This window comes from Sinohyriopsis cumingii, chromosome 15, assembly GCF_028554795.1.
Source record: "Sinohyriopsis cumingii isolate HCF-2022 chromosome 15, ASM2855479v2, whole genome shotgun sequence".
In the NCBI taxonomy this organism is placed as follows: Eukaryota; Metazoa; Mollusca; class Bivalvia; order Unionida; family Unionidae; genus Sinohyriopsis; species Sinohyriopsis cumingii.
Window position 1 is genome coordinate 129,650,540 of NC_142975.1, and position 15,795 is coordinate 129,666,334.

Sequence of the window (15,795 nt, forward strand, 5' to 3'; positions counted from 1 at the left end):
TATATATTCCTATGACTGAACCGAGTGTCATAAATGGCATTGGACACCTGTGCTGAATTAAATAGTCAATTATGCAGCTAACTAGCAGGGCATAAATGACAATGAACTGTACTCTCACTGATCTTGGCTCTAACCTTCAAACACTACAAGCAAAAGATCCTAGTCCAAAATACACACCATTATGTGTTGAAAACAATCTTTATTTGGGCCACTGTTGTCCTTGACTTTTAAACCATTATATGGTTTATATCTATTTTTTTTAAATTTAAAAAACCTTGTCACTTATTTGTATTTATAGTGATCATAATCTTGAACATCTAAACCTAAAATCAACAGTTTCATTCTTGCACATGTGTAAATCGTCCCCCAAATCTGGTCATGTCATGAAGTCTAAAAATAAAACAACTGGGGGAAAAAATATTATTTTCTTACTGTGACCTCAATGTTTTCCTTTTTGACACATAAATCAATAGGTTTCTTCTTACCCCAAGTGCAAGTCATCCTAAAAGTTTAGACAAGAAACTTAGTCTAGAATTAGTGATGTGCTTAAAGCACTCCTCTTTTTCTTTGGATCGCCATAACCTTGAACTTTTGATATCCAAACTGAAAGTCTCTTTCCTTACCCCATGTAGAAGCCCTACACAAAGTCTTGTCACAGTATGTATTGTAAAGTCTTCTGACACAATAATATTGACCCTTGACCCAGGTGCTGGACTTGTTACCAAAAAGGTGAGGGTTTGATTCAATACCATCATACTAGTTCAGAATAGCTACCATGGCATGTCCTTGGGAAAGGCACTTTATTCCACTTGCATCAATATAACCTTCAAAATGTTGCAGTTCTATAAAACATCAATGACCAAACCAATCTACCGTAACCAATTGCAAGCCATTCACAAGCCTCATCAAAGCACTGGATCTAGAATTGAAATTATTGTACAGAGATCTTTAGATACCAAAATCGATAGACTGCTTCTTTACCTCAAGTACAAGACATCCACAAGTTTTGATAATGTATGTGCTCTAGAACCTGTTACTGTACAACTATAAAAATTTTCAGTTAGTCATTGTGACAACGAACTTGACCTTTTGACCTCAAAGTTGATGAGATGTTTCCTTACTCTGCATGCAAGTTACCCAAAGTTTGGTTGAGGCATCTGTCAAGAATTAAAGTTGTTTTTTTTGTTAAAACTGTTGTTTTTTTCTTTAAGTTTGAGACACGATGACCATGGTCTTTAACATTTTGACATTATTAACAGTAGGCTTTTATTCATAAAGTTTTGTCTTGTTTCAGTCAGTGACCTTTTGACCCCTATTCAATAAGCTGCTTCCATATCCCAAATGTAATCCAACCAACGTTTAGCCAGAGTATATGCACTAGAGTGAAATAACTTGTCTTCTTTGGGTAAAAATGACCTTGATTTCTTACCTTTATTTTTATGGTTCAAAGGCTCCTTCCTAACACCACTTGCAAGCAATCCACAAAGCTGGGTCAATGTATGCTGCATAGATCTAAGTTACAGTACAGAAACCAATTTTCACATTTCAGTCAGAGTGAGTTTCATCTTTAAATATTTGACCCCCACATTAATAGGATACTACCTTACCTAAGAGATAGCCATCAAGAAAGTTTAATCAAGACATGTCATCAAAAATTAAAGTCGTTGTGCAAAACTATGTTTTGCCTTTGAGTAAGTGATCTGGACCTTTTAACTTTTGACTGCAAAATTGATAAACTACTTCCTGTCCCCATGTGCAAATCATCAATAAAGTCTGAGATCTGTGATCTAGAACTAAGTTATTATCAAAACAAAAACAGATATGCACAGATGGATGAAATGAAGGACAGCAAAACATGATACACATTATGCAACAGGTCATTTTACCTGTCAAACTGAATGCAGACCAAATAAAGAATAAACAGTAAACAAAAGATCAAACAGAATGCAGAATGAAAAACAAATGCAAACTAAAATGAAAACAAAATGATAAATGCACTCTGAAGAAAACAGCAAAAACAAATGACACACACAATGCTGAATGCTAAATGAGACATTTTACGTCTGGATCTGACAAGAGCTTGCTTTCAAGCTTCCCAAAAATCCTTCACTTTTGATAAGCCAAATCAGATTCTTTACTCTGACAATTTTTCACCCATTATAAACTGTGGCATTGTTCTTGCCAAGACAGATATAAACAACTACCACTGATGTTGTTTTTAGTTTAATGCCATTTCTTTGCACAAGAAAGGCTATACATGGCGGCCAGTATAACTGGTGAAGGAAGAACCCAGGAAACTCTGGTAAGAACCACCAATCCATGGGAAGCTACTCACAAACCTTCACACATTCCCATATTGGCAAAGCCCAAGACTCGAACCTGTGCTGAAAGAGGTAAGATGGTAGTAATCAGTAAAGGCAAGCAATTTAGACCACTTGACCACCTGAGGCCCCCAACTAACCTCTGATGTGATTATGTTAAAACCACTGGTTATATTTATACTATTTTTATATGAAAATATTAAATTATGCGACCATTATTCTACAACTATATTTTAACACTAAAAATGACTGCAATTATATTTTTACTTGTAATTTAATTCATCTCTTTTGATTTTGTGCGTTTGCTACATTTTTAAGGGGCCCCAGATGGCTATGTGATCTAAGTGCTTGCTTTTACAAATCACAGCCACCACACACCTGTCTGCATGGGTTAATCTCTGGCTCAAGCAATGAGGGTGTGTGAGAAAGCTTGCCGGTAGCTTCCTAAGGGTAGGTGGTTCTTCCTGGGGAGTTTCCCAGGTTCTTCCTCCATCAAATATACTGGCTGCCATGTATAGCTTATCATGTGCCACAAAATGATGTTAAACTGACAAAACTAAACACAGCTATTTATTAATGCACCCAAGACACAATCCAAAAGCAAACTTCCCTCCCTCTGACATTCTTGGAAATGGAAAATCCAATTTGGAAATATGCATTTCCATTTGATTGTAAATCAATGAAAAGGAAATGAAATAATGACTGGAATTGATAAATACCAAATTAGAACCTACATCTAAGACATTCAATGAAAAATTATCAGATGAAATGCAAATGTGAATAGAATGCAAGCAAAAAGGAAATGATATAAATATGCTGAATGCAGTTCAAATGTAAAGGAAATGCACACCGAATGCAGACTTGAATAAACTGACCCATTTCCATGCTATTATTTTCTGGCAGGCATAAAATACCTTCATACAAGGATGCTGTCAATGCTTCTTTGCTTGAATGCATAAAACAACTGGAAGATACCTGAATTGCCTATATGAGCCATCCCACATAAAATAAGAGGCAAGTAATGGAGGCAACCTTTTTACTATGCGAAGTGTCCTGTGATGATGTTATGGCTGAGCAGGTCTTGGATATATTAAATGCAAGAGTACATCAGAATGCACAGATGCACGTATATATGTAACTATTTAGAAATGTTTAATGACACCTCAGCAAAGATTGACTATATGATGCCCACAAAGAATAAAGTTTGAAATATGCAGAAATGAAGAACTGCACACAAACTTTAAGATATTGTTACCCTTCCAAAAAACTGCAAACATACAGAAAAGAGCAGTAATGCTGGAAGAATGTATGCATTTATAAACAATTACAACAAAATAATTCAAAGGGTATAACTCTACAAAAAATCACCAGAGGGTACACAAGTTCATCTCGTGTCCACAATGTCTGCCAAGTTTTAGACAATCCCTGAAAAGGTATTGGACAAATTGCATAATAAATGTATTATGCAGTAATGATTTCTACATACATTTAATGTCAAAAAAGAATAATAATAGTGGGAAAACAGGACACACTGCACAATCCTGGATGGCTATGCAGTTCTGAGTATTAGCTTATACTGGACACATATGCACCTTTTCTAGATAAACTACCAAATTCAAGCATTTAACAAGTGACATGTTCCTTGTATTCAACAAGGTGCTTTCAATGATTATCTATTCATTACAAGCATCTTACCAGACGCAGTTAGCAAGGTTTTATAATGGTGGAGCTCATATTTTCTGTATTTGGGGTTAAAATATGATACACATGACATAGTGCAAATGTCATCAAAACGTGATTGGTGTTGTTGTGCTGCTATGGAAGATAACTGTAAATTAATTAACCTTTAATAAAAGGTATTTATCATGCACATCTGCTGAAATGGTTTTTATTCACATATCGCATAAAAATGGCTCCCTATGAAATTACCCCCACCCCCCAACACACACACACTTAAGAAAAGTATACAGTGGAAATTTCCCCTTTTTGTGCAATTCAGGAGAAATCACTGGTAGATAAAATAAACAAAAAAAAGCAACAAAAAAACAATAATTTAAAGCCCAAAGAAGTTTAATAATAGTAAGAACCTCACAAATGCTGATGCAGGTATTACCAGGGATGGATGAGGAATCAAAACATCACATACTGTAAATGTTTCTTGTCTGACTAGATGGTTAAGAGTGCTTCTTTGGCATTCTGAATCCAAGCTGAAAATCTGACAGCCATTTCTTGGATTCAAGATATAAGAGAAGACTATCATTTATCATTTGATAAATGATTTTGCAAATACAAAGCGTTAGAGATATGGGATGATAGCTGGAAGGGTCAGCATGGTCGTTAGTAATATGGGACAACAGCTGGAAGGGTCAGCATAGTCTATAGTATTATGGGATGATAACTGGAAGGGTCAGCATGGTCCTTATTGATATGGACAATAATTGGAAGGGTCAGTATAGTCCATAGTATTATGGGATGATAACTGGAAGGGTCAGCATGGTCCTTAGTTATATGGGACAATAGCTGGAACGGTCTGAATGGTCCTTACGTGATATGGGACAATAGCTGGAAGGGTTAGCATGGTCCTTAGAGATATGGGACAATAGCTGGAAGGGTTAGCATGGTCCTTAATGATATGGGACAATAGCTGGAAGGGTTAGCATGGTCCTTAGTGAGATGGGACAATAGCCGGAAGGGTTAGCACGGTCCTTAATGATATGGGACAATAGCTGGAAGGGTTAGCATGGTCCTTAATGATATGGGACAATAGCTGGAAGGGTTAGCATTGTCCTTATTGATATGGGACAATAGCTGAAACGGTCAGCATTGTCCTTATTGATATGGGACAATAGCTGAAAGGGTCAGCATGGTCCTTAGTGATATGGAATGACAGCTAGAAGGATCAGCATGGTCCTTGCAAGGTTTGGGTACTGGTACCACTGTTGCTTCCAACAATGATGGCTTGATTCACCCGTTTCCCAAATCTAATTGAAAATGCAAAGTAGTGTATTTAGAGGAGTATCAAGTAAATGTTTGAGAAGTTGATAGTGGATTTTATCTGGTCAGGGGCTCAAACAGCAGAGTCTTGCAGTTCTCTAAGAGTTGATAGTTCACTGCAATCTTGAGCATTGTAAATAAGCAAATTTAACAGTTAAAGGGATCTTTCCTTTCAGCTTTTTAACCTAGCTGAAGTTTCCATAAGGGTTTTTTTAAGAATGTTTCTACAAATGTGTTTTAACTCAGCTATTGTTATGACATATTTATGAGATTTCTCACATGCTTGACACAGATACTATTTTTGTTACCAATGATATTTTGTACCATATTACGTACTGATTTAACAGAGGAACAAGAGTTCAACCTAGAGGATTTAACTCAGTATAAGGGATTTATTCAAGTTTTCAGCTGTTAGATTGGCAATGAAACCTTTACGCACCTATTCACTGCTGGCACCTCTGAAAACAACATCAAACTATGGTTTTCTGACTTTCTTTAGGAAATGATGACATTTTTTAGTACTGAATGCCCAATAACATGGAGCATTTTCATAAATAAAAGTATCAAATGCACAATTTTTTCAAAATGACAAAATCACATGAACATGTTTACCTTAAGTTAATGATGTCTGCCAATTTTTAACACAGACCATGGAAAGATGTTATAATCGATGACTGTATACACTTTACACGCAAGCCCAACATTATTATATGCCCATGTCTTATTCATAAGTAACAAGTCAGTCGTAAGTTACCCAATTCAAATTCTATTGTTTTGTTACTTGCTGAAAGAAGATTCCCACTTACCAGTACCTGTGGCTTGTGCTTGAGTACTTTGCATACAGGTGCAGATAAAGGAACTGAATTTTACTCCTTTATTCCTTGGCAACATATTTTTCTTGTGCATCTGGTTCAGTGTATACTGGTAGAGAGAAAACCATCGACTGTCATGAACAAAACATTTTGTTATTTCTTTCTCTGCACATGGCTCCTCCTTGGACTAAAAATAAAAAATTTAACCATTAAAAAAAAAAATAACAAAATGATAATATTCTGCTAAACTTAGCATTTCCTACAGACCTTTAAAATGAGCATGATAAATAGTCACTATGATGAGCACCTGAAATGCATAGTGGGAGTCATTGGGACACCTGAAACAAACTCTCTCAGGTCAGAAAGACTCGTTGTTGTCGTTGTGGGGTTTAATGCCATTTTTCAGCACATGATAGGCTATGCATGGTGGCCAGTATTAATGGTGGAGGAAGCGCCCAGAAAAACCCCGGAAAGAACCACTGACCCACGAGAAGCTACTGGCAAGCTTTTTCACATACCCACATTGGCTGAATCCGAGACTCGAATCGCCACAGACAGAGGTGAGATGGCAGTGATCCATAATGGAGAGCTCTTTAGCCCACTTGGGGCCCCAGAAGGACTCGTACAAAGCATACTAATACACCGCTCCCTCGATAACTCGCACCTGGATAACTCGCGATCTCGCTTATAACGCGGTGTCCATATTGGCTCCCGATTTTTTCAGAGAAAATGTATTTAAGATATCTTTAAAAAAATGCTGAACGTGAAAAAATTATAAGAACTGGTAAATTTAACCTTGATACATTGCTTGTTTTATCATCGAAAACGGTGATTAATGCCTGTAAAAATAGAATCCATATTTTTAAATTTGCAAGTTCTAAATAAGAATTAATTTCAGAGATCTTGAAAACGCTTAATTACGTGTATTTGGACGCCAATTTTTGATCTGGGATGCAGAAAATCACTGAGGCGGGAGTCCTCTGTACACATGTAATAGGTGCACGGAAAAATTCAAAGATTTGCCAGTCCTGTTTCAGCCACCTGCTTTGCGGGAAAATGTGTTGGTCAGTTAGCTGTGCTGATATTTACAATGAATAATTCAGTGACTGAAAGACTCCTTGGTGTACATACATGTTGCCATTTTATAAGAGTACATAAAAAAGAACATGATGCAATAGCTAGGCGGCTAGTTCAAAGGCTTTGACTGACAGCCGGGTGAGAAAATGTACCGATATTTAGTGATTGAATTCAGAGGCAGAAAGACCCAGTTTTAAAATCCTAGCGAGACCTCTGTTTAAAGATATCATATATTATGTAAGTTTTTACGATAAATAGTTGTCAGTGTACTGTAAATAAACAGTCTGGTGAAATAGTGATCAATGAAAACTTATGGTAAATGCTAACAGGTGGCAACAGAGAAGGAAATAAACACCAATTAAACGCCTTCCTGTGTGAAAGTCATGTTCTAATCCTTTAATTCCGTTTCAGTGTAAACATTATAATCGCAACATATCATGTTCATTGAAAACATGAGAAGAGTCAATCGACCGTCACATTGAAACCCGTGAGTACTTCTGTGAGAACCTAATTACATGCCGGCTTTGTTTTGATCAACAACTTGGGGAAGTGTTTGTTGCATTAAAAAATCAATTACAAGAGACCTGGGGTGCTGGATTAAGGGTCTTGGAGCTGCCTTTGACGTAAAGCAAAACAGTAACAGAGACAGCGACGATGATAGTGACTTTGAAGGTTTCAGTGAAACTTTTGTCATTAATGCCGAGGCTGTTTGGGAGAAATTCGTACAGACTCATGGTCCTGAGATGGGCGTTTCTCTTGATGATATGGAGGAGTGGATTTGTGCTGACAATGATTGCCCCACAGCCGAATACATGTCAGATGAAACAATAATTAATTCTATAACGAACAAATTTGCAGCAGAAGACGATTCTAACTGGAGTACAACAAGTGTTGAAAGTGATACAGACACAGATGTTGCACCACCTCCCCCCTCTGCACAGGAAGCAATCAAATCTTTTGATATTGCCATAAGGTGGCTGGAGACTCAAAAAGTTGACTATGTAAAGCTTATGCAGTTGAGACATCTGACGGATTTTGCTCGGCGGCAGAGAAACCAAGGAGTAACACACAAAAAAAATTAACTGATTTTTTTTCAAAAAGTCAATTGACATTTGTCAAGCCTGGCACGAACGGCAAGTATTAACTTGTTCTAATTTATGTTGTTTTAAATTTGTAGACCAATTAAATATGTTAGTACTGATTAACCTTTGTTTTTTGTTTTCCATTTTACTTCTATTGCAATCAAATCTATCGTTTGACCGACACTGTTTCTCGAAAAGAGTCGATCTTTTGTATATAAAAAAACGTCTAATTTGGATCAAACAATAAAACTAGAATGTATCCAATTCAACATAAAAATTAGTGACATAGTACACAATGTGTGGAGTGGTACACATGTTAAGCGAACGGAAACCACGTGGAATAATGTTTTTGATGATCACCTCAATATACTGTAATTTATCCTGAAATTAATGTTGTTCTATGAGGAAATAATAAATAAAGTACACCATTATGAAGAGATATTTATTCACAGTTAATCTCAGCACGATTATAAAGTGAGTATTCAACACTATAATCTGCCTACCACCCACCTCCTTATTTTTCCTTTATGTCCTCGATCACTTTATTGGTTTTGGGCTTATTTTATAGGTCTGTCGATAACTCGCGCCTCACTTATAATGCAGTCGATGTTTCTGGACCCCGATGTGCGCGAGTTATCGAGGGAGTGGTGTATATGAAGTAATAAAGACAGACACATATTTTCAGACAAGACTTCTATATCTGAACCACCCATGCAAAATGTCTGTTATAAGACAAAAGGATTTAAGATTTCATATATAGGGAGTTCATATATATGGAGTGATAGAGATTCTGCCAGTACTTTATCCAAAGTAAGGAGCTCACTATTTTGCGTAAAAATAAGGGGGTAGATGGAAAAAAGAGGGGCAGGAGGGAGTAACTGTAATTCAGCATTTACCTAACACTTAAACATCCTTCTCTCTTTCTTCCTCTTCCACTCTGTTAAAATTCAGCTGAAATCAAAATCTTTATAAAAAAAATGTTGCCTCTAGTTGTAAATTCATTAGTCTGTTGATTGTTTCCGAGTTTGATCTGATCCTTATCTGAATATTGTAATGTGCCGAGAACCTCCTTTCACAATCTGCTGTCTGATGTAGCATATGCATAGCTATTTCTCAAAACCCAATGCATTGCGGCAGGGGACCTAATCCATTCCACTCTGCACCATGTTAACATTCAACAGTGGAATAAAGAATACAGATGCATCACCACAGCACCTTCGCAGGCGAACAAATGGTAACTCCATTACTGCTTGACATCTGAACAGCCAATTAATGAAGACCACCCATGAAAAGACTGAGATGTTAAGAGTGATTTATTAAGAGTGATTTACAACCAGATACCATTTGAAAAATCAGTCAGCTTTATTCTAATTAATATATTTGGATGGTTAAAAAAATTATTTCAAAACTCTTGTATATTCAGTACATATTTCAAAAAGACAAACTCACTTCTTTTGCAATAATTGCATGCTTTTATTGAAATCATAACAAGCTTTTGATTAACTTGACGATGGGCAGACAATATTGAGCTGCTCTTTGATCAGCATAAATTTATCCTACTGTTAAAAAGGACAAGTAATCCATGAGATATGGACAATTAAATTCCAATCGCTTCTGCCTAAAATAACAACCAAACAGACAGAAAACACTGCAATGCGAATCACATGCTTAGTCCTAAAGCAGTACTGGCACAGTCATGAAGCTGAATACAAACAACTCTTAACTAGTTCAATTCTGACTGCATGTATACTGTAAGGGGTTGACCATTTAATTTATGGAGCTAGAATGTTCTTTCCTAGTGGGTAATTTTTTTCCTGTTATCACAAGATAAATTTGTTTCAACAAAAATAGGGAATGGAACAATGTCTTTTTTTACTTGAAATAAAAAAGGCAATTGTTTTAATCTATTTATCTGATCCCCTTCCTTTGTCAATTTTATTGGTCTCTCCTAATAAGGTCTTGACTTCAGCAGACATTTACAAAACTCAAAGCAGTGAACATTGTCACCGTTATAAAATACTGTCAAGAATTAGCATCAAAAGATGATGTCAATTTCAGCAGTAGGAAATTAGAGTAAATAGAAAGAGGATGATTCTCAATGCCAAGTGCTGGTTGTACCAAAGTTTAAATGTTGTTGCCTCACTCATATTTCACACTTAAGAATCAAGAGCTATTAATGTAAGTAAACTTGAAATAAGTCTTATGACAAGAACCATTTATTAATGAATGTGATTTTTAAATGGAGATATTAAAAGCTTTGAAGTTACATTTAGTTTTCTTACAACATAATCATAGATATATTTCTCACAAATATATTTCCCCTCCGGAAATGCCACCCATCTTATAGGGCCACTTTCCGGGTGTAGAATGGGCGGATGTATTAATATTGTCTTCAAGGCACTGGCATTAGCTAATGTCATGTAGAATTTGATTTGGCATTAGGTATCATACATAACTTGAAAACATTAATAATTAACTTAATAATTAACTGAATAATCAAGTGTTTTCCTCTGTATCATTAAGCAAGAAAATTGCTCCCAAAAGAGATAATGTAGATAAATTGGTGCCTGCCTCTCTCTCTCTCTTTCTCTGAAACTCTTTATAGCATGCTTGCAGGAGTAATAAACTGTAGCCACACCAATATTATCAAGAATATGTACACTCTGTGGTGGTCACTGGATGCAACTCCACAAGAAAGTGTGGCGTGCTGAGCTATTTTCCAAAAGGCACCATGGCAACTCTCAGGATGCAAAAAAAGATGCCTGAAGGTTAATTTCTTAATCCTCCCCACTCTCTCTCTCCACACCCACTGTGATGAGTGGGGTTTCAAAACAACACATGAGATGTACTGTAGCTTAGCCAGCTTGGACAAGTTAGAAAACTGTTTCTCATTGTTTATGTTATGTACAATTTTCAACAGCTAACTGGTTTTGTCTCCTGGCTATCTCTGCTCCAAAATAAGATTATTTACTAACATAAGCTCCAATATTCTGATATACTTCTAAACTATACGAATGATCATCATCACTATCATTGGCCAGTAATGGCTGAATGAAGTCATCATCTGAAGATGAACCATGTCGGGTGTTCTCCCATTTGCTAAGATGGGACCTAATAAGGTCTTAAACTTCAATTACTGGATCTGGCTGAGGAGTGATCTGTTGGGGTCTTACGAACTGGCTGTGAAGAGGAGAGGATTTTGAAATGCATTAAGAAGACCCCATGGCAATGAGATTCCTGGATTAAGATTCGACTCTCCATGTCGAAGGCGGGACACCACCAAGGTGTTCCTCATGGGGTATTCTTGAGGCAAATGAATTCAAAACGAAGTGCTGAACACCATGCCCAGACGAATGAAAAGCTAGGATGGAATGACATTGGATTTGTCACTTTTGACAAGGAATCTGAGACAAAATCAACAGTGAAACATGGGATTGCATGTCATGCTACAAAAGGTTGCTCACGCCAACTCTGGCTTGGTCCTCCTCACACCTCACCCCATATGGCAACTGGAACTGATCTTGGGTTATCTGTGCTGAGCTTGGGTGCCCATATATGCTAGTGAAGATAGCCCAAACCTGGATTGGATTGGGCTGTGAATGAGCCTTTTTAATGTTTTCATGTGGAGAATTTTATATTAGCAAGAGCAACAGGATGTTAAGGGCAGGGACTCATCCATTTTATGGTGAAGTGTTAAAGTCTTCCTCACAGTGGGGTATTGGAAACAGGCAGTATGAGCATGTTGTAGTTCTCTTGGAAAGGTCCTTGGGATAAAAGACGGGTCAAAACTGGCAATTCTTATATTGTGTATTGTTCCTTGCTTTGGGAAACGAGTCCTTGCTAAGGAGAAAGGTTTGGAAAGAGTGTTTCCCCATTTTGAATGTATTGGTGTATGTCTTTGTTTCTACCTATAACTCTGGTCTTCCTGGCAATGACAATTAAGTTCAAAGATGCTTGGCTGTATGAGGTTTGCCTCTTTGGTGCCCTATTTCCTGATCTACTGTAAGTAGCAGTGGAATGTGAGGTTCAAAGATTGTGGATGTAATCTGAGGATGGTCTTGTGAGTCTTTTAACTGAAACAATATTGATAGAAAAGCATCTTTTTCTGCAAGCTGGAGATTTATGGCTGACTACCTGACATATATGTCAGTAGAGTTCTTAAAATTGGTGTCTAGGTTATGTTCTGATTGTTGGAGATACATCTATTAAAACCATGTTGAACATACAGCCAATTTGTATGATTTTTTTCTCCATACTTAATTTTGCCCAGTGCTGTTGATATCTGTAATTATACTCTTACACACCACACATTTAATCCTACCTATTGTAGCTGATGCCTGTAATTAGTGAGACTCAAACCCCCCTGCCCTTATTTAATCCAGTCCACTGCTGTTTGATATCTGGGATTTGAGACAGCAAAACAATAGCATACTCAAATTAAATCAGTCTTGAAGTGTCATGCCAATTTTACTTTCAAGTGGCTATGAATTAATTTCAGTGCCAGAGAAACGATAAGAATGATTTACTGCAAGGAATAGATCATTCACTTGATCAAGCTCACAAAAAGGTTAATTCTGAGGTCAGCTGTAAGTAAAACAGACTGTATGTCAGGCAGTTAAGATGGTGCCAATTAGTTTGATGCATGTCAGTGTTCGATATCTGAAGTGCAAAACATTTGTTAATGATGAATCTCAAGTCTGAATAAGAAAACAGATGGATTATTATTACTTCACCAAGGTGAAAAACTCCAAAGAGTCACTCAAATCTGTGGAAAAGCTGTCTGTATTTATAAGGCCTCATAAAACTGCATATTAGGCATACTAGCAACTGACCCCTCTATCCTATGAGTCGGTTTTAATTTGGTGAAAAAAGTGATTCCCACTCCAATACAAGTGTAAACTTTCAATAAATTCCTACTGGTAGTTTCTGCATTACAGAGTTTAGATGAGTCTGTGACAAAATATGTATGCATGCATCTATTTGGGCTTAATGGCATATCATCACAGTAATGGCTATATGGTGCAGATTAAAGGCCAAGTTCTAAAAAATGTAAATATAAAGAACTGAAACAAAAAACCCAAACAAGTAAAAGAACCCTTCCTAATAATATCAACATGAAGTACTACAAAATAAAATATAAAACTTTTAAAAGTTAAAGATATTAAAATTCTGTAAACTGTAAAGAAACTAAAAGATAAAGTTAACATTTTTAAAAGATAGATTCATATTATTTTTATTTTATATAAACCATACTCCCACAACAAGAATACCATAAATGGCATGTTATATGCCTGCCACATGTTTGATAGACACTAGATGGTGACTGTTGATTTTGGAGATTATTGCCCAATGGGTCTCAATGACTTGGACCTTTGGTCAAGGTATGGATCTCAATGACCTGGACCTTTGGTCAAGGTATACAGTCTTTAGCTAAACTTACTGTACAGAAGCCACATGTAAAGTGCACACCATCAGCAAACTCTGGTTATGGTACATGTTCCAGTAGTAGAGTTATTATGTAAAATCATTTTTCTTCTCCAAGTTAAAGTGACAATGACTTTTTACTTTTTGACATCAGAATCAAAAGGCTTCTTTCTTACTTAACATGTAATTCAGCAACAAACTATGATAATGGTACAGTTTGAAAACTTAAATTTTTGTGCAAAAACCAAGTGTCTTCAATCAGTCAATGTGGCCTTGACTGCTGACCGTTTGATCCCCAAATCAAAAGGATTATAGATAGGTCCAGCTCTATGATATATATATATATATATATATATATATATATATATATATATATATATATATATATATATCAAAGGTTACTGTACAGAAACAATTTTTGTTTATTTAGTCACAGAGAACCTGACCATTGATCTTTTGCCCCTAAGTTAACAAGCTTCATCCTTGCCCTATGTGCAAACCAACCAAAATGTCATGTCTAGGTCGGTAATTAAAGGTGTCTGTCAAGGGCTGATGTCCTGAAATTACTACTTCTAAGTGCTATGGAATTTTCTTTGCCAGTTTTTACACAACAACTGCATCTCATGCATTTCTAGCCATGGTCAAAAAAATTTCCAATCTGAAATAAAAGAGTAATATTTTTTTCTTGATGTTGGTTGGACCTTCAGTTGCAGCACTGCCATCTGATGTGTAGGATTAGTGAGAATTTCTTTGTTCTGTGTCACTGTGGCTACTAACAGAAATATCTGCACTCTGTTAGAAGAAGCATTATTGCTAAAATAATGGAAAAGTGTCAGCTTTAACAGGTGTTGCCATTTAACACATTGTCCCATCAAGCTAGCCTCATCATGAAATGTGTTCTCCTGACTTTTTTTTTACAAACCAATCTGAATTGAGTATCTGACACATATGAAATATGTGATATAATTCACAACTTCACTGTTTGTTGGCATCCTTTAGTCTCGAGAGACAATGGAACTGAGCCCATGTAAGGTGTCCCAGTTGGTGGTTGTGCAGCGTCTGCTGTGGCTATGTAGTCCAATGCGGGAGTGGCAGTCCCTGCTGCACTTGAAGGTTGCATCAGGTGTTGGTTGGAGCTGCTTCTTCTTCCTCTGTGATTGTCTTTCATCAGCTAGCAAGCGTTGCTTGTCCTCTCCGGCTTTCAGACCAGTGATCAGAGCATGTCGCCAGCTTGATCTGTCTAGAGCGAGCTCTTCCCAGGTGTTGACATCGATATCAAGGGCTTTCATGTCGTCCTTGAAGTGGAGATGTGGCCGTCCGATCGACCTTTTGCCAGAGGCGAGTTCCGAATAAAGAATGTCTTTGGGGATCCGTCCGTCCTCCATCCGATGTACATGGCCCAGCCATTTGATGCGGCATTGGCGGAGCAGTGTGATCATGCTGTTACTCGATCGCTCCAGGTGATCCCGAGTATGCGTCAGAGGCATCGCATGTGAAAGGCGCTCAGTCTTTTCTCTTGTGAGGCATACAGAGTCCAGGTTTCACTGGCGTACATCAGAGTACTTAGCACACATGCATGGTACACGGTGATCTTAGTGTTCATGGTCAGCATGCTGTTGTTCAACACTCTCTGTGACAGCCTGGAGAGAGTTATTGATGCCTGTCTGATCCGCTTGTTGAGCTCAGCATCGAGCGAGAGGTTGTTGGTGATGGTAGAGCCGAGGTACATGAACTGACTGATTGATTGATTGATTCTATTTTTAATGGCTCATCAGCACTGTAAGGCTATTTAGCACCAAACAAAATGTTATATGTATAGTCTTTTAAAATTATAAAAAGTCTCATATCGACCAGCGATATAAAAAAACAAATAGTTGATATTAAAACGGTAGGATGGTAACGGTGCAAAATAAAGCTTCCCGATCAACAGGGGATGTACATGTTGTCTGTTAATGAAAAATGATGAAAAGGTATTAAAAAGGGACGGCATATATATATATTGCATAAAACTGCACAAGGTGATAGGATAAAAGTTAGAGCTTAGAGTAAATATTCACTGCTTTCAAGAACTCTACAATACGACTC

The 15,795-nt window shown here is 37.0% G+C and overlaps 1 protein-coding gene across 1 annotated transcript in view; it reads right to left on the reverse strand.

Moving 5' to 3' along the window:
* Positions 1-15,795, reverse strand: part of LOC149782770 (uncharacterized) — a 75,156-nt gene that overhangs the window by 18,055 nt on the left and 41,306 nt on the right. The window contains exon 9 of the mRNA XM_089934266.1: positions 6,122-6,314. Coding sequence (XP_089790392.1) covers positions 6,122-6,314 — 193 coding nt within the window. The remainder of the gene's footprint in view (positions 1-6,121; positions 6,315-15,795) is intronic.